Raw genomic sequence first — 25640 nt, forward strand, 5'->3', positions numbered from 1 at the left:
CAGACATCCCGTACTTAATCTATGTTAGGGTACATCTGTAGGGCTTAGATATCCGTAGAGTTGTTACCCTCTCGGGTGAGACCTAAGAACCTATGAGATATGAGAATATATTTAGCTGTTACATACATTACTACTCGCTGTCAAGCTGTACATATGGGATTATTATTTGACTATTATCACTAACTCACGTAATTCAACATGGAATGCTCAGTCAACATTTTTATTAATCTCACGTATGAATGTTACTAAAAAAAAATAGTACGAGGCTTATCTCATAATGTTATGTTATCATTTAATTAATAACTTAAAACGTATCTATTTGTTCTATAATATTCAGTATTCTATTTACGCGCTAATTAAGTTTAGTTCTTTGTTCTCTTTTAATAATTGTATTGAATCTATGTTGGGCAATTCGGTGATGGTTGAGCAACTGCTGAGCCCAACTCCCTCTCAAAGGGACGACTAAACATTAGTGTATATCATTGTATTTGTGTTTCCATACTTCTGTTCGCATACCTGCTCGTAAATTGGGAAGGCTTCCCTGCTGTTAAGAAAGAATCAAAGACACATATGCCTCTACCAAAAGCCGTCGAACGTTATATCGCCTCATCGGCTCGGCTCGGCTCATCTGATATTAAGAAGGCTCGCAAGTGCGTTGCCGGCCTATTAAAATTGGTACTTTGCTTGTAGGACCCAAAGTCGAATTGGTACCAAAATATGTGAGTGGGTAGCAGGTCAATGTCGATAGGCCCTTGACTTCCGTATGTCAAAATATAATTGACACATTCATTTACGCATCAAAGATACATTTATTTATAAAATAGCTGTTATATGCTGCAATTATCGCACAATTGAATCCAAAATGAGCCATACAGTTTTTCATACTTATAAATTGTAATACAACATTCTTGTTTCCGATAATGTCCAATAACATAAGGTTAAGATTTAAGAAATCTTCAATAAGTCAAGTTAGTTTTTTGTTGATCCAGCGTCGCAACCCCATTATCCCGAATTTTATATTAGCTATCAGCTCATGTACTAATAGATTAAAGCTTCCATCCAGCTTCAAACAAAGAGTTACATTTATTAGAACATCCCTCCAGCAAACGTCACCGTACATATACGCTTGGGAGTTTCTAGTTGGTTTTAGTTTGTCAGGTGGCTCTTATAGAAAATTGTGTACTCCCTACATAATAAGGGCGAGAGCGCTCCCTGAATACAGAGGTCCTAAATGTACATTTAGTTAATTCGACAAACACTAACGGCGGTCGATTACGATAATTTCGCTTGTTATAAAAACCGCTGTTAGAAAAATATAGTTCTAGTTCGCCCATAGCAAGGTTAGAATGTGTCAGCAAATGCGCATGCGCAGTCCGCTTGCTGGCTAAACTTCAGTGCTATCTGCGACACCGCTTTGTTCGCGTGTTTACGAGTTTTGTGCTTGTGTTGTGATATCCGTCAAGTTGGGGGGCTCCTGCGACAGTATCGCCCAGTAAGTGTGATCGAAGAATGATTTTTTAAAATTAAATATAACATATATAACTGTTTTATAAATATATATCGTTATTAAACTGATATGTGTTAAAATAAATTATTTTATTAAAAATAATTATTAAACGGTACGGATTTTAAAAAGTATTTTTTCAGTTTATTCGTAATAAACATATATAAATATACATTCGTGTCGGAATAATTTGTGTTTACTGTTAGAGATAAATTAATTACATATATGTAATAATATAGTCTCGATGTTATCTAATTATGCATGTGATACTTATACAAGCAAATTAATTTTTGTTGTAAATTATTTCTTTATATAAGTGAATTCTTTAATTATTTTTTTCACATACAGAGCTTTATCTACACCAATTAATATTTAAAAAAATACTTAAATTAATTACTAATTATGTACCCTAATTAATTAATTTAGAACTCATTAATAAATAAGTACTTCGTCTCTTTCTGTCACATTGTGTTAACGCTGCGATAAAGAAAGACAGACTACTATATACGTAGCAATATTTTATAAGCAGAATACATATGTATTTGAAATTTTCGATATGACATTTCTATGTAATTTTAAACATAACTACGAAACTTTTTTACATTAACTATTAATCAATTGTTTAAATTAGTTAAGTTAATAAAAAATATTAGTTAACTAAAGTTAAGTGAGCTTGAAGCTATAATCTATTCTAATAAAAAGGTAAAGTTTGTGAGTGTTGTATCTCTGGACCTACTGAACCTATTTTGAAAATTCCTTTACCAAAAGAAACGTTATTTGTGTCCTATATTAACTATTAAAATGGATAAATGAAGACTGCTTCGTGGTAGTCAAGCGAAGACGTTTCTTACGAACGCTGCCTTAACGATATGTACGATTTAGCTATAGAGTGATAATGCCTAAAGCCACCGCGCACCACATCTTTATAGAACCTGCTGCCAGTAGAGGAATTTCCAAACCGACACCACTTATGAAAATCATGAAAGAGTACCCTGAAAGGACGGCAACACACCACCTCTGACATTCCATGGCCGGCGGTTACACTTAGTTCCTTTAAACTCAAACTCTAAAGATATTTATTCATATTGTTAACCAAGTACACTTATGAACGTCAAAAATAACTTAAATTAATTGTAAATTTACATTTACGTTTTTTAAGTAATTTACTATATATAAGGCCGATACTATGTTTCATGAGTTTATGTAAGGTATAAAGGTTTTATGTAAATAAACTGAAATATTATCGAAGAAGTACTTATAGAAGGTCCCTTTTTTTATTATCTTACCTATATCCAGATTGTGGATTCTGTTACACGAGCTAGGTCTGGATATACATGGCTGCTCCCTTCACACTTTAAAATTAATATTCCACTTAATAGCAGTGTTTGCTTAGTGTTGTTAGTGACAAAGCACAAATGGACTTTCTATGAGCCCATTTAACATTCACTCGATCAGAGAAGGAAGACATTGTAATGAAACCAGCCATATATACAAAAAGTCGACATGTATCAGACACAGAAGGCTGATCACCTAATAGATTGACAAATAATCATGAAACTAAAACATAAACATTAGATCCAAAAGTCCACTATTAGATTGCTTATTGATGGACAAATAATCATGAAACTAAAACATAAACATTAGATCCAAAAGTCCACTATTAGATTGCTTATTGATGGACAAATAATCATGAAACTAAAACATAAACATTAGATCCAAAAGTCCACTATTAGATTGCTTATTGATGGACAAATAATCATGAAACTAAAACATAAACATTAGATCCAAAAGTCCACTATTAGATTGCTTATTAGATGGACAAATAATCATGAAACTAAAACTTAAACATTAGATCCAAAAGTCCACTATTAGATTGCTTATTGATGGACAAATAATCATGAAACTAAAACATAAACATTAGATCCAAAAGTCCACTATTAGATTGCTTATTGATGGACAAATAATCATGAAATAGAAACAGAAATCTGAGGCCCAGACCTAAGAGGGTTGACCGGCACTTGCGTATAACATTATAATTGTATTTTTGTACCAATGTATCATTGTGCCGAGCTTTGGAAAGCTTCCGTAAATAAGGAGGTCCTTGCCAGCGTATGTCTATTAAATGTGTAATGTTTGATAAGGTCGCATATTATTTTCAATCAATAAATTGTATTATTTAAAGGAGCGTGTACTGATAACACTATCAGTGACGCCACACTCGATAGCTCTCAAGAGACGAAGAGAGTGATTTACAGTATATCACCGTGCTGTTTAAATCACAATGTTTGTTACTGTGTACACTCATGAACCTTAATGGGAAAAAACATGGTTGTGTACTTATGTACACGCGTTGAAGTTACACTTCTTTGGCATAACAAGACGAAAATCTTTTTAAACGCCTTATTACGCCGTTAATAGAAAAAAAAACAAATTAACAATAGAAAAAAAGGTATTTAATACATTGATATATTTATTATAACGCATTATCTAGTTAAATTGTAACGGTGAGTGTCGGTTTTTTGCAACGGTATGCGCGCGCATCCTAAAAATGTACTCTCATCATATATCCCTAATGATCCAAAAGAAGTTTACAAACAGAACCCATCCAGGCTGTCGAGAAACTGGCAAGAATTACTCACCGTGATTTTGATTAACTGCAGCTACGATGACATATTTAATCAAAATTATGCATTATACATATATGTAGCTGTATAATAATAACCACTTACATATATACGCGATATATTGAAACGTTTAAAACCAATTATTTTATTTTACAGTTAAATTTTGTGAACTACATTTACTTTAATCACCGTTTACCGTTAACTATTAAAATTAAATTAAGTAAATAGATAATGAATCGTTTAATATTGTGGAAAAATTTTAATCAAGAAAGACCACAAACAAAACTTGAAAAGTGCTGCACAAATGCCTTCTGAGGAAGCCTTTCCTTTAAAATATAACCTAGACTGTATATTGTTCAATACACACAATCGAATATAAAATTAATATATCAATAAACACTTCTTCTTCATCCTTCGTCAAGTACCTCCAATTTTCTCCCCGTCTTTTAATCTAGAATACGGTTTATATGGGTTCCAGATGGACCATCCATCCAAATTTTCCTTCGTCAAGTGTCTGAGATTTTCTCTCACACTCTTTAATTTTAGACTACGGCTTTCATGGCCTACCTCTTTAGTGTTCCAGATAGACCATTGCTATAAATACAATATTTTTTGTTGCTGTCCACAATTGTATTGTTTATTTCTTCGCCAAGTGTATCTGATAACCCAGTCTGATTCTAGCAGTATACAGCTCCATTAGCATACCTATGTTTCCCGTTCAGGATGGACCATTTCTTTTAATAGAATACTTTTTGTTTTTTGGTATGCTGTCCAAATGCTAAATCAATAGTTTTTTGTCTTATTGATACACATATTATGCTTTGTATATAAAACAAAATTAAATAATCGTAAAGGTTGTATATGTAAAGACTTGTTGGATTTAATATGTGGGAATGTTATTTGAGATAAAATATATAGAATAAATATACGTAATTTCTCACACATTTTCGAGAATTCATTTTGCTATGCATAATAATTTATTTATTTCTTCACGCCTTTTACCCCGGAGATCCTCGGATCTCCACTTGCAAGACCAGACAGACCGTAGTCTTGCTTTTCTTCATTCATGACATTCACCATGCATACTTATCGGTTACGGGTCCCATTTTTTAAGCTCTAGTACGTCCTGGATTCTATACGAAGACGCCTTCCCAACCCACCAAAATCCACTGTTGTCTTGTATATCCTGCTTGTTAACTGTTTCTCATCCCACATGGCCAAACCTCCTTATTTTTTTTTATAGAACTGGGGGCAAACGGGCGATGCCCGCCACACCCATGGACACTGTCAATGCCAGTGGGCTCGCGAGTGCCTTGTCAGCCTTTTAAGAATTGGTACGCTCTTTTTTTGAATGACCCTAAGTCGAATTGGTTCGGAAATACTTCAGTGGGCAGCTGGTTCCACATAGCGGTGGTGCGTGGCCAAAATTGTCTCGAAAAACGCTCAGTCGTGGAACGGCGCAAGTCTGCCTAAGCATTCCCTTTAGTCTCCTTGTCTTGTCCTCTTCTAACCCACAATGGTCACGTACCTAACTATTACTTCTATCACGCTTACACCACACATATTTTTAAATCTTCTCTCTTGATGCTTAATGTATGTCGTAAAGCCTGAAGGAATTTGCCACTGGGGTCTATGGAGCTATGTTGCCCTGGAGGCTTCAGTGTGCGACTCTCATAGGCTGACCACCTACTTGCTCATTAGGAGAAAATAAAAGGTTGTGCCGGTTGAAAAAACATTGGAAAGACGGTTTGTTTTTTTAAATATGCCCTATAATTTAATTTCTATAACGGAAAAATAATTTATAATATTATATTTAATATTATAATTAACCAGTGGCACTACCTTTTTAGGTCTGGGCCTCAGATTTCTGTATCTGTATGATCAATTCGATTTCCTCACGAACATAGATAGAAAGTCCATTGGTGGACAGCTGGGAAGCGAATCTACGACCTTAGGGATGAGAGTTGCACTCTGAAGCCAACATGCTCATAATACACACACACATATACACATAATCATAAAATAATTAATCGATTTGACCTCAGATTAGATTAGATTTACGTTGTGTCCAATATGATCATACCTTTTGCAACTGTTTGCAACTTCACCGGCTTAGATTTCATGTATTCTAGCAAGATGTTTTGCGACTCCTAATCATTATTCCAGCAGTGTTGGCCCAGTAGTTTCAACATGCCACTCTCATTCAAGGGTTGTAGGGTATCTTGACAAGTGCGTTTTCGATGTTTTAGGAATTGGTACTGTCTTTTCTTGTCTAGTCGAATTGTTTCGGAAATACTTCATAGGACAGCTGGTTCCATTAGGTGTGCGCGGAAAATACTGCCTTTAAACGCTCAGTTGTGGAAAATTGTATTCCGAAGTACAATAGTGTAAATCTTACATTCGCATCAAAACAAACATTGTTCTTATCAAATGATAACGCTGATGATAAAGATCGATAATAACATGAATTTCATGCTCTCCTGGGATGTTGTTTAAAACCCCTTTGACACGGCGATAAACAAAAAAGAATATTTCAAATGCGTCGATAGATGGCGTCACTAATGTTTCGAACTCTCGGCCAAAAGACTTGTATCCAGATTATATAAAAAAAATCATCATAGATAATATATGTCATTAATGTCAATTACAAACATCAGTAAATTATGTGAGGAGATAGTAAATAATGTGTTTATCTATTAATTAATTTCTTGATTAATATTATCTTTGCTTTACACACACATAAATAATACTTCTTTAATAAGTGTAAAATAAATAACATTAAATACATAAACCGAAAGGATTTTTGTTTGGTTAGCGTATGAGAAAGAGGGTAACAAGGTAGAAAAGGCCACCAGAGAAAATTGGGAGTTGGTGGACAAGATTGGGAGAAAAATGCACAAGATAGAGAGAGATGGAGCCAGTCGGAAAGAGACACAAATAGTCCTTAGAAAAAAAATTGTTTTTATCTTTTTTAAAGAAGGATAAATGTTAAAAGTAATAAATAAGGCTTCATTAATTTTATGTTTTAAGCGTAAGATATTATGTTGGAAAATAATATTCTGATAACTATACTCTACTAGTTCATACTCTTTCTACTCATATTAGTTTGGTTATAACGCCATCTACTAGCACAAACCCGCAACATTTCGTTGGACTAACAGACATTAATGAGTCCTCTGCGAGACTATGTGTTTTTTATTGAAAATATCATATAATATTTAAGCCATCAGTAAGTTATATATATATGTATGTTAAAAAAGCAATAGTAGTAATCGTGTTTTAATATTGTAAGCATTATTTGCCTACCCTCATGTGTTCCATTTAAAACCAAAACGTTTTTTTAGGAGGGTAGCGGCGGCGCGGGTAGGCGAGCGTCGCACGCGCACCATGCTTGCTAGCATCAAGGGCTTCTGGAAGGTGTGCCGCTATGGAGACCTCTATATGGTGTGTATTAAGTGTTATATATATTTAGGTATTCAATTCTATATGTTGGTGACCTAGTGTCTTTAGGGTCGCAACCGGCTGTACATCAATGGACTTTCTTTCTATGCGCATTTAATATTCGCTCGAAGGGTAAATTAAATGGTGAAGAAAACGGCTTGCTTTAGGCCCAAAAAGTCGACGGCGTTGTGTCAGTCACAGGAGGCTGACCACACAGGAGGCCTATTAGATTGTGAAACAGATGCAGAAATTTGAGACCTTAAAAGGTTGTGGCGTTACTAATTTATTTATTTTTATTAATTTCTATAGGATCCACTCATGGGCCTTGGGTCAAGGGGACAGAATACGTTAAATGTATATTTAGAAAGACTAGGAACGACTCCTTTGGTAATAATTTAAAATTGGCGTAAATCTGTAATAAAATCGTTATAAACAGTTTATGTCAACAACAATACACGTTGATAATTACTGAGAGATTAATACGGTTAACGATTGTTAAACACTGATAATCCAATTAAATGCGACACGTGTTAATAATGAATAATGTCCTTTTAAAGAAAGTAATAAGAATGAAAACACTTTTTTACCGAATTGAAGTTTTATATATAAACTTATAATTATAAAAAAAACCCGTCATCTTTTAGTTGATATCAACTCCGGGGAAATAAATACAGATAACACAACATTCTCTACAGCTGTGATGCTTTTGACATTCAACACCTTTTGTCTTCAGACACCGTGACCACGCACACTGTAAAACACGTGAAACGTTGGAAAATTTTAAATAAATAAGTTTATAATAATATATAGCCTCAATTCGGTAAAAAGTGTTTTCTTTCAATGTGTAAAAGCTATGTTAACAAAAGACAAAACTAGGAATAAGAATGTTTCACCAAATAAACACTAGTTTCGAGGAATAAACATGTTTCTAATCATTACCGTAGAAACATGTTTATAAATGTTTCAACTTTGCTGCCTAGAGAGCCTTTACCAATCGAAGCTTAAATAGTATAAATATTTAGAAAGTATATTAATATGTTAATGAATGAGACACAGGGATTTTCCGTAGATTAAATATCTGTGTTTAATTAATAAGAAATGTCTAGTATTTCTTTTGATGCTTAAATATCAAATTGATAACCACGGTTTTCCCCACTTAAAGTGCCCGATGCTAATTTTAACGCGCATCTAGAATGTTTTTTATAACACAACATTAAATGGAAAATAATTATGAGCGTCTTTTTCAATTAAAAGACAGGTTCCCTTGTATGTTGCACAATGTTTCAAGACTAAAAATTATAAGGATTTCAACAAGGCCTGTGCTAACCTCGGTCATAGGGCTAGCTATTCGTTTTCTGGACTTAATTTCTTTCGTATCAGTCAACTTGTATCTAAGTCTTCAAGTTAATTAAATAACATGACTACCTGCAACCATAGTTTTTGGCATAAACAAGATAACGATAAAAACTTGCATAATTTTCGAGACAAAAAGTCAGACATAAATGTTTTTGCCGTGTTTAATTGTTTTGATATATAACTAATTAAACATTATTTAGCAAACATAGTCTTCATAGACTTTGTATTAACCATAACATATATAATGAATGAATAGGTGATGAATGATTTTTTTATGTTTGAAGTTTGAAGTATTCCGGGTTTAGAGGTCTTGAGGATTTGGGGCCAAAGGGTCCCAAATGAGTACAAATGATGATTGTAGTGATGATTTCTGGTTCTAAAATAACTGTAGTAAAACATTCAAAGATCAAAAGATTTATTTTTTATTTTCCTGAATTTTTTGCCGCGCACACTATGTGGAACCAGATGCCCACTGAAGTATTTCCGAACCAATTCGACTTAGGATCTAGAAAGATCCTCTGGCATTGAGAGTGTCCATGGGCGGCGAAATCACCTAACATCAGGTGAGCCTCCTGCCCGTTTGCCCCCTGTTTTATTAAAAAATATTATTTTTGTTAAATATACTCTCTCAACGACGCAGGGCTCGCGAATGTGTTCCGGCCTTTCTCTATTGTGAGGGCAACAGGGACCTCTAAATCCGGCCCCATTCGAACCGTAAAACTGCTTTTTAACCAATTCGGTGAAATTCAGCAATATTCAAAATTGAGACTCACGACTCCCCAGTAAAGGAAACAATTTCTTAAACAACCCCATAGTTACCATTTTCGTAAAAATACCAAAGAACTTACGAAGTATTGTTAAGTATAAACATAGTACAATATTCAATTATTTACTAAATACAACTTCAGCGAGTGTTGCATAAGATATTTTCCTTAGCAACAAAGCTCTGATGAGTTTGTAAAGTACAAAACACACACACACACACAACCCTTGGTCTCGTATATCTGTATATGTTTTGTAATATATTTTTGTAGTTGGCTTCTATGATCAGATCATTGTAATCAAACTCACGGTAATTTCCATCAACGTACGCGCGAAAGTCGGCTTTTATAGGCAAACGGGCCGCCCATTTTTTTGGGTGGGTAGCCATCCTTTGAATATGCTATATGTTCGTTGACTTTGCTAAGTCGCGACTCTGAGTCTTACCCTCATAGTTGTCATATTTTATATACCGGAAGGTATTTTATTATACGGATATTAATTATGTAGTTCCGGTGAACCTCGACCGTCAGTTTAAAAGGAAATTAAGTCACACCCATTTATGCCTTTTACAGTACAAATTTATCAAATATACGAGAGCTATATATATATATATATGTCTGATGTTCCTTCATCGTTTTATTATAGACAGACAAGTAATATAAACATATATATATATATATATATATATATATATATTTAGGTGTAAAACATGCAAGGGTTTTCTGTCTTTAGGTACTAGGCGAACAGGAATGTATAGGAGTGTACGCACAAGGTTTAAGACATTTCAAATTTCTTACGGAAGTTGGACTTTACAGACACATTTATTTCACTAATAATTAAAAGTAGGACCTCCGTTTATATGCCACAAAGTCAGTGTAGTGTATCGTTAAATAAACCAAAACAGAAGCCATATTGAGGGTCGACGACTCTAGCGTAATTCGCACGCGGTCAAGTTCATTACCAACTGTAAGGCTACACGCACACGCACGACCTCGTTCCTTTCGCTTCATAATCAAGACGCACGTGGCGTTATTTATTGTTTCATTCCTTTTTTAAAAACGGAATTTCTTGTTCGAATTTTAAAATCATGACTGGGGCCAGATTCCTTTAATTCATAATTTTAAATGTGGAATTTCGTTAAAATATGCTTGGTGTTCTTTAAAAGAAAATATAATTTCATGGCCTTGTGCCGTAAATAGTTGTATTTTCGAAATTTTTAAATCAATTATTTTTGAATATGGAATTCAAATCATATCAAATTATAGATGACGAAATGAATATTCTTTTATTAATATTTCAAATTTCTAATTTTAAAATTATGTTATATTATTTAATATGTATGGAACATTTGTGTTTTGTAAAACATCTAAATTCTTAATTCAAAAATATTTTTCATATTTGGAATATATTAGCAATCTAGCCAATCCAGTCCCTACTGTTTTGAACTACTTCTGCTGTAGTAAACTCAAAACATTGTTGACATACGGGAGTCTTGGGCGTCACTTTAGGTTTGTTTTGCAAAATCTTCATATATGTGATGCAACATATACTCAAAGCATCTCATATAGAAGGAAGTCTGACGCAGTATCAGTTACATAACAGTTTCAGTAATAGAGTAACCGTAGGTAAACAGACAATTACCCTTCATTATTGCTATTATGACAATTGACATAATCATTCCAGCATCGATAATTCGTTTTTAATGTACTTGAAAAATTTATACAACAGAGCATAGAACAAGATTAAGAATCGTGATACACCGCTAACTATGCTATATACTTAAGAATTAAAACATAAGATAGACATCGCGGTCAGCATCTCGATCATTCATCAATATTACATAAGCAATACAATGAAAAGATGCTGTTTTATTGCATCGATTAATATAAAATATCTCAGGAACTACATGTTCCGATTGAATTCTTTGGATACTCATTCATAACAATTCAATAAATAGTCGAACATTCGAAATTTGAACAAATTCGAAAATAATTTAAATTTATTAAAGACTTTTATTTCAATCAAATTTAGAATATATCTTAAATAAATTTAAGAAATTAAATTTTATTTGAAAACAAATTATGATCAGAAGTTATTTAAATTTAGAATGTATCTCAAGATACCATCAGTGTTTCTTATCAATACCAGTATTAACTTGTTTCTTTGTTCCAGTCGATTTATGATAAAACATATATTAGGACGCATATAAAACCAGTTTAAGACATTTAGTTCAAAAATAAAATGTCAGTACAATTAATAAAGGACACTTGTCTATATAAATCAACTAATTATTATCTAAATAGCTGTCACTAAATTTTGTCTATTATCAACTCCTACAGGGGTTATATAAGGGGTTTAATTTCAGAAACGCAAAATAATGTAAATTTCAAAATGCATGTGTGAAAAAAATAATGCCGACCCGACCCAGATAGACCATTTGAAAAATATCCCATACATATGTTAGTAAATGTTTAATCATATAAAATTGATTATTTTAATTCAAATTTAATAAATTTATTGGTCACGCTCGATTTTTCTCGTCTTACCCGTAACCGCGACAATTTCTCATTAAATTTATTTTCATACGACCGTGACTGACGTTTCATGTAGCATTAAAAGTAACTAACATGTTTTCGGGAACAAAATGGCTTCATAACAATGTCAACGCGTCATAATTCCTTATTTAAAATGATACCGTAAATTGAATAGTTTTAATTTGGTTCAAATTTTAAATATTTAAATCAAATTTAGAATTTCATTTTTATGCAATTTAATTTTTAATTTAAATTTAAATTTTGGCCAAGTCTCCGGGTTTACCAGATCAGTCTGAGAAACGCCTTTTACTTTGTTTTCGCTAAAATCTTTTTTGTTAAAAATTTACATTGTATGAAGAGATTTTATTTTAAATTTAAAAATGATTGTAAAAGTTTCCTGTTGTCCGCGTATAATCCTATCATTAAATTTGCGTGTAAGTAATCACTGGCTTGTTCCGAAGTGGAATTACATATCATTTCGTATTTCAACTTTGTTTATTCTTTACAATGAGTGTTTCACAATCTCCACGTTTGGGACTTAGCGTTATCAATGCTGAATTTCTGACTTTAAAATCATTATATGATCCAAATGATGTCTAGGACAATATTGTTTATTTACTATTTACATGAGGTAGTTACCCTAAAACTTCGTAAATATTGCATTATAAAGCAATAAAAAATATTTTATTATTTATTTTTGCTTCTGTTTTATTTGACATACATAATCCTCATTATTATAATTGTTAAAGACTAATTGAGTGACTCAAAACCTATAAAGACCTGTTTTTAAGTTCTAAAGAGACCATACGCACAACTTATGTGTAAATTTTTGTTTTTATCTTTTTATGTACAAGAAGGTTAGTTCGACATGTCAGGCACAGAAAATATATGCATTCTGAGGCCAACATAAAGCGTGACCACGGAATTTTTAGACAGATTAACATTGACTTTTGAGATGGGCATGCGTTTTTTTGTTTTTATGTTACATGCTATCTTTTAATGGAAAAAAAACACTTAAAAACAAAACCTAAAAATAGTTAGAACTCACAAAAACCATATCTTAAAAAACACGTGAAAAAAATGTATGATCAAAGTACCAGGGTATCAGAACCGTGTAGCATCTCATAATATCGTTCCGCTTGTTACACCTATATTATACATAAATGCTCAAGTTATATAAATTCCTGTCAACTCGATCAACAACATATTTAATATATAAATTACCCATTTAACACGCACGGCCATTAAAAAGGCCGAAGACTACTCATGTAGTACTCACTAAGTATTTCTGTACCAATTCGACTTTGGGTCGTTTGGGTTAAGCATCCCATTTCAAAAATGCCGACAAAACTTGCGAGCCTTCAGTGTGTCCATGGTCATCAACAACTCCTGACAGTTTGCCTTCTGTTCTAAGCGATTTTCGGAAGACAACCCAGTGTCGTGCCTGATTCGGCCTGGATACGTGAGAGTCTAGTCACATGCTCATTATAGAAAGAACTCAAGTCTTCTACTCTCTTAGTATAGTGAGAATTTATTCTACTGTCTGTAAATACGACATTATGACCATCATATTGTTATTACTTCAGCGGTAAAAATAAACGCGTTCCACGAGTTATGTAACCTAACATTAGTTAATTTTCATATTTATATATGTCGCAGTAAAGTAGTTAAATCAGAGAGTTAATTGAATCTCTAGACAGTTAATTAAATGTCGATATTCAATCAAGTCGCTAGCATTTTGATTTAAATAAAGCAGCGTCGAAAACGTTTAACTACCTGTCTGACCGAAAGCCAGCGTGTTGATTAACAATGTAAAACAAGACTCCGCAATTATTATTTCATTTGTTATTGTCATTTCGGTGTGATCATGAAGAACTATGATCTTAGAAGTTCCGTGTTTTGATTTATTGTAAATTGTTAGGTTAGTCGCCAATCACTTGCCTGACGGAACATTAGCGACTTGATTGATTATCGACATTTAATTAATCGTCTAGAGATTCAATTAAGTCTCTGATTTAACTACCTTACTCCTACATATACATAATCTTTCCCGATCATGTCCAATAACATAAGTGTCACTTAGATCTACGAACTATTCAATAAGTCAAGTTAGTTTAACCCCTAATGTTATCTATATATTTAACATATAACTGAACATATCCATACAACAAACGCCGCCGAAACTAACTCACTCACTTTACTTCAGTTCTATGTGTTCGATACTTATGTGGAAAAACCACGTTTACCGGGTCAACTAGTAATACGCCTCCTGGGTTAGGATATAATTATACAATGTACAAAATAATTTATTGCTAGAAAAACGTTATAATTATAACGCTGAAGAAAGTGCCGTTGTCATGTTATACACTCCCGGCTTAAAGGCGATTTAGGTAATCGCCGCTTATAAAACTAAGAAAGCCTGCGTGAAGAGCCTTGGAGCCAGTGTGCTCTACGCATTCATGCACCGGATAACTTCATTAACGAGTCTAAAATTTTCCTCAAGACGTTTACATCCGCTGAAACCCACCCATTAATCACCACGTGTGTCGATCACGTTTTAAAACCGTATTCACTTGAAAAAAATGTTGGCACAGTTCCCGTGTTTACGCGCGAAACACAATGTCAATGGTCTCCATTGAGTTACGCCAGGCCCTGGACTATTTATACACAAATAATATTAGAATTTAGCTTTCTTCGGGCTCGGATGTACAGATCAAATAATGTTTTTAGAAGTATGTAACTTTGTCTGGATATATATTTGTGTTGAGTATTAATTGGTGATTGTTTTCAGGTTTTGGCGGCGTTGGCAGCGCAGTCTATCAACATATCAGTCGGGTTTTGTCAAGGCTTCTCCGCGGTTCTGCTGCCCCAGTACACGCATGAATATCCACAGATATCTTACGAACAAAGCTCATGGATTGGTAAGTTAATTGTTCGCGTTAAATTTCCTCACAGTCTTACGTATGTGTTACAAAAATCTGCACATTTTGGGTTCTAACGCACTGCCTTAGTGGACTGCACTGCTAATAATACTATCGTTTATGCCATGACGTACAATTGGTTGGTAATCATCCAACCAGGGAACATCATCAATTCGTTCTGCTATGGAAATTTTCTTATTAACTTTTTCCGACTGTTTCATTGAAATTTTTGTGATATACCCAGTTAAAAGCTTCAGTATAATTCAAACACAACTTTCATATACTCTAACTCTTTTCAGCGAGCTTGGGTGTGATATCAAATCCAATTGGTGCGCTACTTGGTGGGATGATGGTTGATGCAGTAGGTCGAAAGCTTCTCCTGCAGTCAATAGTCCTACCTAACCTTGTGGGCTGGCTTGTCATCGCCTTCTCGGAGACTTACATCTTTCTTTGTGTTGGGAGGTTCATCACAGGATTTACTATAGGTAAGTTTATTTAGATATAGACTTTTGAAGTCAGTGTGACGCCACACTTTAAAATTACAACAGTCCGCAATCACTCAAAGGATACTATTTTTCTCGACACAAATTGATTTTCTATTTAATCACAATAGAACAGGTAAAAAAATGATTTCAACATTATAGGCTCAATGGGGATATATTTTTTTATGCAAAACTTGCAAACAAAAGGAAATAGCTGTCATTAAAACTGTCACGCTAAGAATCAAGCATCTCTGATTGATGAAATAATACTGCATCTATAAAGTTATTTAGTTGCATATTAACACTATCAATAAACATTACAGGCATGTCAACGGTCTCATACATCTACGTAGCGGAGATCACAACAGCGGAAAAACGTGGTGTATTAAGCGCTTTAGGTCCTGGATTGGTCTCCACTGGAATATTTATAGTGTACTCCCTGGGATCATTTGTCCATTGGCGAAAAGTCGCTGCCATATGCGCCGCTGTCTCCCTTCTCACACCGTTCCTCATGTATTTTGCGCCAGAGTCACCTCTGTGGCTCGCCTCCAAAGGGCAGATGAAGGAGGCCTACAGTGCCATGTTCTGGCTTCGGCAGAACAACAACACCGCTCAGCAGGAGCTCATGGAGTTCACCAAAGACCGCAAGAGCGACGAGGAAATGACGTTTCGCCAAAAACTTGCGCTCTTCAAACGCCGGAGTGTGCTCAAGCCGTTTGCATTACTCATTGGTTTCTTCTTGTTCCAAGAGATGTCAGGGATATATGTGATACTATACTACGCTGTGGACTTCTTCAAGTCCGTTGGTACGAGCGTAAATGAGTTCACCGCTTCCATTATAGTAGGAGGAGTACGTGTATTCATGGGAGCCGTTGGCGCGTGTTTAATTAACAGCTTCAGACGTAAAACATTGGCTGCAACATCCGGGTTACTTCTCGGTATAACAATGCTTGGTGCTGCTATATGCGACTCGTTACAGGGACCACCGCTCGTGAAGCTGGCGTGCGTCCTACTCCACGTATCAGTCAGTATGGTCGGCTTCCTACAGCTGCCATGGATCATGTCGGGGGAGCTCTATCCGCAGGACATCCGTGGCGTCATGTCCGGGGCTACGGCATGTTGCGCGTACATGTTAATCTTCTTCAACATAAAGACATACCCTCAGCTCGAGTACTACCTCACAAGTAATGGGACATTGTACCTATTTGGCATCTGTGCGTTGCTGGGTGCAGCATACTGCTATTTGTTCCTACCAGAGACGAAAGGGAAGAGTTTGACTGAGATTATGAAGCAATTTAACGATGATAAAAAAGAGGCAGATCCGGAGATAGGATGCGAGAAGAAGGCAACAGTTGAGGGCAATGTGGTGCAGCGGCGGCATAGCGCCGGGGCTGCCGTGTGCCTTGAAAAAAGCAATAACTTGTTTGACAACAGGTGGAACCACGATAAGACTGTTGAGCAATGCGAATGAGCTTTTGCTTTGTAACACGAGATGGCGTTGTTCTAAATATATCTATTTCTCAATAAAATAATATTTTGCTGACTGGAAAATGTGATTAGATTTTAGTTTAGTTAATTATTATCAGTATTACAAGTAACGCGGCGAATTTGACTGCAACATTCCAATGTGATAGTGATATTGTGTTAATAGGTGATGTCGTTAACTAAGCACTAGTTAAGAATATTTTTATAATATTTCGTACAAATGTTAATTAGTTTAAATAAAGTATGACTGTTGCTAATTTTATCGGGTTAGAATAAATATTAAATTATATTTATACCTTCTGTGATGTTTATAACAAATATTAAAATAAAGTATTATAAATAATAATGTGTGAATCAAATACAAGGTTGTTATAAAACTATTTTTCATTTCTTCGAGAATAAACACTAGTAACCAGATACTTAAATAATTAAAATGCGTCTTTTAAACATGATAATTCAAACCAAACATTAAAATAACATAAATTAACTACAGTTTGTTTCAAACAATCTACATATGCCAGCATTAAATTATCTAAATCAAATAAGCAACAAGTTAATGAAATTACCGCCCTCTATCGCGCCTATTAGAAAATTTGATAAATTGCAATGCGCGACTATTTCGCTTCGCATATAATTCCGTATACTGCCACAAGGTGGCGCTATTATTGACTTTTCAATATTTTCCGACATTACAACTCAAATATAATGCTTAAGTATGGGTAATGGACATAATTTGGTCAATTTATTAGGCAATGATCGTGCAATTTATTCCATGGGTCAATCTTTTATATTAATTGTATATAATATCTCCAGTTGAATAATAAACAAATATAGTTTTAAATATTGCCACAAGATGTCACTACAGTAAATTTTTATTCACGACGTACCGCAGAAAAATATTTATGTATCCTTTAAAATTGACTTACCTTGTCTGAGGAATGCCGTACTTGATACCAACTCCGACTCGAGGCAGAGCTTTTATCACCTTCTTCACCGTTGTCTGATCCGGAAATGCGAAGAATATTGAAGCTGAAAGAATACACAGTGATAATTATAAATTTGCTTTAAATAACTGCTACGGATTAATAAGTCATTTAATATTTAATATTTAGAATTGTTTGTACATATTAGTTACCATGATAGAAACTCAAACTCAAAATAAGTTTATTCCACTTCCAAGGTAACCAAGTACACTAACGAACAGAAAAGATCAAGGGCGAGCAAGTCGAGGGCGTAAGTAATACTGGTAAGGAGAACTGGCAAGAAACTCTCCGCCACTCTTTCGCGCTTTCGAACAATCGCAAGTTTTCAATCAGTCACAAATTGGTTGAACTGGAGCAAATCAATCCCAAGGATTAGACTTAGAAGGACAGGGAGAAGACAAGGAGGTGATTGGGGTCATTTAAATATTCGTCAAATTTGTAAAAAGTATATCAGGACATATTACGAGCGCCGTTTAATAAGTCAGTGAGTTTATAGTGACGTTTTGTTTACCAGCCATTAGGCAACAGACAACTTCGTCAAATTCATCAAAGTCAAAACAGTTTTAAGCACGACTATGAACGAAACCAAGGAAAGGCTTGGTATATCACTGCACGCTCCAAAAATGTCAATGGTTATCAGCTGCGTTCAAATTGGCCAAAGTAGTTTATCACTCCGTTAATAATAAATCCAGGGATTATTGGAGGATCGAAAAATGCTAGTGGCTGAGGCTGTAGGGATCTCAACTGATACATCACATTAATATTTGGTTGTGAAGCACCAGTTTGCGCCATTTTGTTACGGAAAGAATGAATCTATCACTACACCAGAGAGTCAAGACCACTTATCTAGCCAAGTTCACATTACAAGGATCGACATGCTCGCTTACATGACTTATCAAACCCTCGTAACAATAGAAGATACTTACTTCTGCTCGCCAGGAACATCTCGATGGCCGTGTTCTGCAGCAAGTAACGTCTGGAGAAGATCGCGCGTATTTCGCTGAAGTACCATTTTCCGTGCAGGTGCTCACAGTATTTCAACACCTGGAATAAAGAAAGATGTTTTGTTGATTTTTATTATTTTATTTGGTGAGTTCGTTTGCTCTAATTTCTGTTAGCCTAGTAACATATTAAAAAAATCTTTAAGAAATTCTTTTTTTCTGTAGAACAAGGGCAAACGGGCAGGAACCTTAAGTTAGGTGATAACCTAGTGGGCAGCTGGTTCCATATAATGGTGGTGGAACTCCCTTTAAAAGTTCACTTGTGGAACGACGGACGTCGAAGTGAGACGAGAGGAAATTTGTATTGTAATCGCAGTGTTTTGTCAGACATATATATATATATATATATATATATATATTTCCTTATGCATCTGTGTAATATTTTTCTATTTATCGACTACTGTAAAAATTTCCATAAAAAGCGGGCTTCAAGCGTGATCATACATTTAGTATTACATAATAGCAGTCAAAACGTTATTGCTAACCTTACGTCTATCCACGTGGCTAGTAAGATAAAACCCATATATTAACTATTATGAGTCATAAATTGAAAATGTTGAGCGTCTGAACGAAAATATCTATCTATCTATAAAACATCTTTGTAATGGTGACATCGTCTGTTAATAGTAAAGGGGCAACGCGTCCGGAGACATAAAGAATTCTAAAAATACACTCCTATATTGAGATTGATTTTTATGTTTCTTTAAAAAGCTCACACAAATGAATTAAAAATCACGAAAAAAAGGTGAGAAAAAAAAGTGTTATACATAAGGTATACTTAGACAAAACAAAGCAATCAAAACATATGTAAACAGTGAAAGGGAGGATAAAAAAATGTGTGTGTGTACTAGTAAGTGTACACACGTAAGAAGTGAAACTTCTTTATGGCCTTATTTTTCGAAAAATGATCTACTATATGCAACTTTACAGAAATTGGTTAAATAGAGTTAAATTAGATAAAGTTTAACAAAAGGCTTTTATTATCAAAGACATGAATACAATTATTTAATTTTACCTTATTACTAATGAGATTATTACAGAATTTCATTAATTTTATTAAAATTATTACTATCATTATCGGTATATATATATTTTTGTTATTAATGGCTTCGAATCTCTTCAAATCAGCCGTGGCAAGGACAAGAAAACGCGTAACCGAAAAATGTGACGGTAATTTTTTTTCCAATGCCGACAAAGAAGTTTCACTTCAAAACGGACGCTAGAATCACGATAATTTCAGATCAGTTAGTACGGAAGTTAGGGATACAACGTGAACAGGTAATGCTAGTATAATAGAGATTGAAGATAAAGAACTATGTGGATAGGGACGGGAAGTGAATTCCATGTGATTCCATTCCATTCCAGTGAAAAATGTTACGGTCTTAAAATGGCCGGTTTCGGTTGACTAAAGCTTCATCAATGGCTTCGTCTGAGTTTAGAACATTTACAAAATCATAAAAAAGTTATTTATAATTGCTGTCAAAACTTCTGGTCTAAATACTCTACCCTTGAAGACACCATGCTTTTGAAAATTTCATCACCTTCCCTTACACGGCAGTGATTTATAAGTTCTGCGGAGGTGATTGAATAGTTTGAGAAAGCAATAAAAGAGACGAAACCAGTCATCATCCTGTGGGTCCCTAAGGAGTAAATGACGCAGATCAGCTGTTTCATTCTCACATTAGCATCGCATGATTAATCGTTACTGAAGTGTTATGATGCATTAACACGACATGCGTGCCGTGAAAAATTGCATCTAAAGCAATCCATTACATAACTCCATATTTAGTTATGTTTAAGATTTTATCTAATTTTTTAATACATCACAGATCTTTTTAGTGTTTTTTTGTTATTAAAATGCAGCTTTTACTCAGCGTTTTAAATACATATATGTCGCAGCCAACTAGATTATTAAGCCGTTGAATTAACAGCCTAGCCTTTAAACTAAACAGCACCGTTTAACTAGCGGCCTGAAAGATATTTTGCCGTAGCGTTTGTTTCATTTAATAAACTATCTGGCTAAGGGTTAGGTCATTTGTACCATCACGTTACAGAAATAAAACTTGAATATCTGACATAACACATTGCGTTTTAAATATATTATAAATATATCAATACAATTTTAATTAAATTTCGGAAAATATGATCAAATTTGTTGTTTGCCGGTGTTTTATTGACAGTTTGGGACAAAAAGAGGAACATAATTTAAATGAATAGGATAGTCAAGTAATGTAACGTCATCGATTCATTGCCTAGGTGTTTGATCAAATACCTACATATCTTTCAGGCCGCTAGTTAAACGGCGCTGTTTGGTTAAAAGGCTAGGCCGTTAATTGAACGGCTAATTAAACTAGTTGAGTTAATCTTTGAACTGGGGAAGTATGAACGTAAATATTAACTGTAATCGTTGACAAAAGATCCCAAAAGTTTGATGGCATTCGAAATTTATATAATTAAAAATAAACCACTATTCTTAAGCGCAAAACTTGACTATGGCTATGGCCAATAAGTTTTTTATCGATTAAAGATGCGATAAAATAAGTTAGAAAAATGTTCCATAACTTGGTATATAGCTACTAAAAAGCTAGCCAAAGTAAAAAGCGAAATGAAGTACGCGGAGGCAGCTAGTAATAATGAAAAAATGGATTAAAGGAAAATGATAATCAAGATGCAAATTTTATTTTAATGCATCGCGTGTTCTTTAAATTAAATTGAATCGAATTCTTTTTATGCTATGGAACTTTTATAAACTCTTTATTTTTATACAATAAAATCAATAATAAAAACAGAAACACCAACACCAACACATAATACATATATAAAATTCTATTTCCGTTGACGGGATGTAATGCGTTGTTTTTGCTGCAGAATACGAAGGGTACGTCTAGTCCAATTGTATGGCAATTTGTCAGCGTCTCACCCTGCCTGAGATATTAGAAAATAATACAGGAGAAACGTAAATAAGAATTTATGTTTAATTCTAAAACGATGGTCCTTCTATGGTCACATATTACCCTATTACATTGAATATGTTTAGAAGGAGAAGTATGGTTTAAAGTAGAGAAAGAAAGAGACAAAGAAGTTGAGAATCACTGTTAATGTTGAATTGATTTGATTTTGACCAACTCTCGGTTCTGAATTTAACCCTGTTGCATCAGCAGCTGCTGCAATACATGCTGGATTCCTTACGATATATTTTCGTTGTTAGTTTAGTGTTAAGAATTATTATAGACCTAGGACGCCAGATCAATGTTTTCGAAATGTGGGGCTGGCATCGTATGCTGCCTGTCCTGGAGAGCTCATACGATCAATATCTTAATTCTAAAGGAATGTCACCAAAAGGATTTCTCCGGAGTGCTGCAATATCTCACCAAGGTAAGCTTCAAAAGCTGATACTGACCGGGAAAAACAAAAATAGACCCAGGGGATGCCCAACACGATGAATCATTAAACCTGGAGATGTAAGAAGCAATGCAACAACGTGATCGGAAGCATCAAGTCACTCAGCAGCATAAGATCGGAGGAAAAAGCATACCTAGTCCGAAAATAATCATGGATACCGACACAAAACGTGCAAATATGAAACTCAGAAAATAAAACAAATTCCTTGATTTATTTTGTACACTAAATGAAGGATTCTTTGTATATCTATCTAGACATGATACAACAAATATCAGTTTCCTTAACGATTATTCATTATGATTCTAATTTTAATTATATTCTGTGATTATGATTAAAATTTTGTTTCTATATTAACGATAAAATTGAAACGACTGGTCACGTAAGGAATTCTTAGAGATCGTACATTCCATTCGTTAGATTGCTGATAACAGATAGATAATGAATAATTTATTAATTCATTAAATGCATAAAATTTCACATATTCTCGCGTAACTAATTTACCTTTATAAGGAGTCGCACTTAATGAGTTACGAATTAATTATTAACAGCAAAAAATATATCGTAATGGGTCATTTCAGTCTTTATATTTACCTTATTCATTAAATCATATATAACGCTATATCTACAGTATATATTGCAAGCTATTCTATTCTCAAATACATGAAAAATTATGATAAACAAAAAAATTACAATTCAGTAGAAATATCCTTCCAATTTTAGGATTAATAGTTTCTTAATTATTACATAACAATACTCGGGAAAGTAGAGTTTAGTCTACTAAATTGGCGATGTTGGTTTTTGCAGACGGAATTGGAAAAATTCAGCTAATTCTTAACCTTGGGAATTATTTTTTTAATAACGTTTATAACACAAATAATAAAAAAAAATTAATAGGGAATAATAAAAATTAAATTTTAAAAGTTTTTGTCCCTGTAGTATCTTTAACGCTGGTAGCATTTTGTCGCCTTATTGCGATACTAATTAGTGACCAAGAAAGGGTCCACCAGGGACCAGAGCCGGTGTCTGGGTTTACTGGTATACTACCAGATGCCAAGTTACGTGTAAGGGACGGCCATATTCATGTTCTGTATGAGGTTATTATGGATTCTATTGGCTTATATTAATTCTAGCTGGAGTCAGCTAAAACAGTGGAATGTGCGGGTGTTTTATAAAAACCATATAATATTATTATAACAGTGTTTATTAGGTGGTTAGTAGTTCGTAAAACCAACTCGAGTGACATAACGACGCGTCTTAATAGCTTCGGATGTATTTAGACGTTTTTCTGTCGACGATTCGATCAACATTCGTTCATAATTGTGTTATTTTTATCGTTGGAGGATTTCAAATGTTTTTTCGTTTTATAATTTTTACTTACGAAATTGTTTCGATTATTTTAAGTTTTTATGTAATTCGTGTAGCTAAACGATGGTTTTATATTATATGTGGTGGTTAAACTCTTGACTTATAAACAAAGAACGGTAATAACGCTAACGCCAAAAACATAAATTTCTTTTACCGTAAAAAGTCAGATCCATGTAATACCAAGTCGGTCAATTTAGTCCCTACTTGGGGGACTTTCTTTCTTAAGTTATTACGTAATTAACTAACCTAACAACATCGTATAGGCACTATATCGTTTATGTTTTAAATCCTCTGTTTATTTGCAATAACGTTCGTTATCCGTTATTTAATAAAAAATACCCTAAATAACTTGACCTGAATGACTAAGTTTACATAAATGTATATATATATACGTAAACGTACTAAAGTTTATATTATTATTTTACATCATTATCGTTTTAGTAATGATTGATTGTTGATGAATACTCAGTATCAGGAGTAAATAACATTTTTAAATTCAACACAATCCTTTCATCAATCATTGTAATTAATTACTCAGCTAAGGAGACCAATTTCTTCATCAAAGTTCAGTCACCGGATATGCAGACCGTACGAGGAGGTCGCAACTTTTTGCCGGTCGGTCCTAATGGGGGCACTTGTCACTACGCTGGCTTATTTATAGCCACGATAACCATCTCCAAGGCTCCGCTGTGTACCTGGTACGCACGATCCAATCTCGCCGATACTAAGATTAATTTCTCACCTCATTTTGATATCTAAACTTAGCACAAATACGGCCTTTTATTGCTTGCAACTAGACGCTTTTAGACAAAAAGTTCACGTAGATTCTGGGTAATCTGGCTGATCGCGAAAAGTATTTGTTTATTCAGTGCGTGATGCGTATGCAACGCGATACACAGTAGTGAAATACTGCGTGTGATTTCTGCTTGCCTAGTATAGAGGTGCTCCAATATATATCTTTACAGTGATTTATATGTGAAACATTTATTTTATATCTAAAGTATCTTTAATGTTTATTTGAACAATTTCTGATTCTAAGTAACAACATATCTTTTTATCACCCAACGCTCCCCGTTCATAGATATCAAAACAGTTGTTGTATTCACATAATCTGTGTTCAGAGAGAATAGATTCACGGTTGCGTGACTGTGTACATTATGATTAAAGTGCCTTTGGTCCCCCGGAAGCTGTGGGGTGCTTTAATGATTAACATTGGGGTCATTTAAATTGCTAATCGTCACGTGATTATTTTGTAACATTTCAGGAGAAGTGCGTTCGTTTGTCAAAGCTGAGTCATGCGTTCTAATCGCAATGCACCAGAAGAAGAAAGACGCAGAAGCAGATTCTGTGCTTTTTGTTGTTGATTGAGGTAAGGTAAGAGGTATAAAAAATTAAAAAACAAATCAGTGGCGCTACAATCTTTAGGTCTGGGCCTCAGATTTCTGTATCTGTTTCATGATCGTTTGTGAATTGAATAGGCAAGTAGGTGATCAGTCTTCTGTGCCTGACGCACGCTATCGAATTTTTTGGGTCTAAGACAAGCCGGTTTCCTCACGATGTTTTCCGTCACCGTTCAAGCTAATGTTAAATGCGCACATAGAAAATCCATTGGTGCACAGCCGGGGATCGAACCTACGACCTCAGGGATGAGAGTCGCACGCTGAAGCCACTAGGCCAACACTGCTCTTGTATGTAAGAGGTATACAATAATTAAAATCGGTTGATTAAAACGCAATTTTTTAAATCAAAAATTTTCATGTTTCTTGCTTTTCCAAGAACG

The 25640-nt window shown here is 34.3% G+C and overlaps 2 protein-coding genes across 14 annotated transcripts in view; one reads left to right on the forward strand and one right to left on the reverse strand.

Annotated features, from left to right (window-relative positions):
* The window catches only part of LOC123717658 (facilitated trehalose transporter Tret1-2 homolog), a 48222-nt gene extending 30744 nt beyond the window's left edge, over window positions 1-17478 (forward strand). The window contains exons 1-5 of one of the 2 annotated variants that reach the window (XM_045673764.1): window positions 1327-1492; window positions 7473-7572; window positions 15013-15142; window positions 15442-15627; window positions 15948-17477. In XM_045673764.1, the coding sequence (XP_045529720.1) occupies window positions 7516-7572; window positions 15013-15142; window positions 15442-15627; window positions 15948-17095 (1521 nt within the window). In that variant the 5' untranslated portion in view covers window positions 1327-1492; window positions 7473-7515 and the 3' untranslated portion in view covers window positions 17096-17477. Of the gene's footprint in view, window positions 1-1326; window positions 1493-7472; window positions 7573-15012; window positions 15143-15441; window positions 15628-15947 lie in introns of those variants that run through there. The other variant, XM_045673763.1, reaches the window with a different exon arrangement.
* The window catches only part of LOC123717656 (neurobeachin), a 468381-nt gene that overhangs the window by 49118 nt on the left and 393623 nt on the right, over window positions 1-25640 (reverse strand). For all 12 annotated transcript variants that reach the window (XM_045673757.1, XM_045673752.1, XM_045673751.1 and 9 more), the window contains 2 exons: window positions 19019-19136; window positions 18036-18138 (listed from right to left, as the gene is read on the reverse strand). In XM_045673757.1, coding sequence (XP_045529713.1) covers window positions 18036-18138; window positions 19019-19136 — 221 coding nt within the window. The remainder of the gene's footprint in view (window positions 1-18035; window positions 18139-19018; window positions 19137-25640) is intronic.

Source organism: Pieris brassicae, chromosome 13 (assembly GCF_905147105.1).
Source record: "Pieris brassicae chromosome 13, ilPieBrab1.1, whole genome shotgun sequence".
NCBI lineage: Eukaryota > Metazoa > Arthropoda > Insecta > Lepidoptera > Pieridae > Pieris > Pieris brassicae.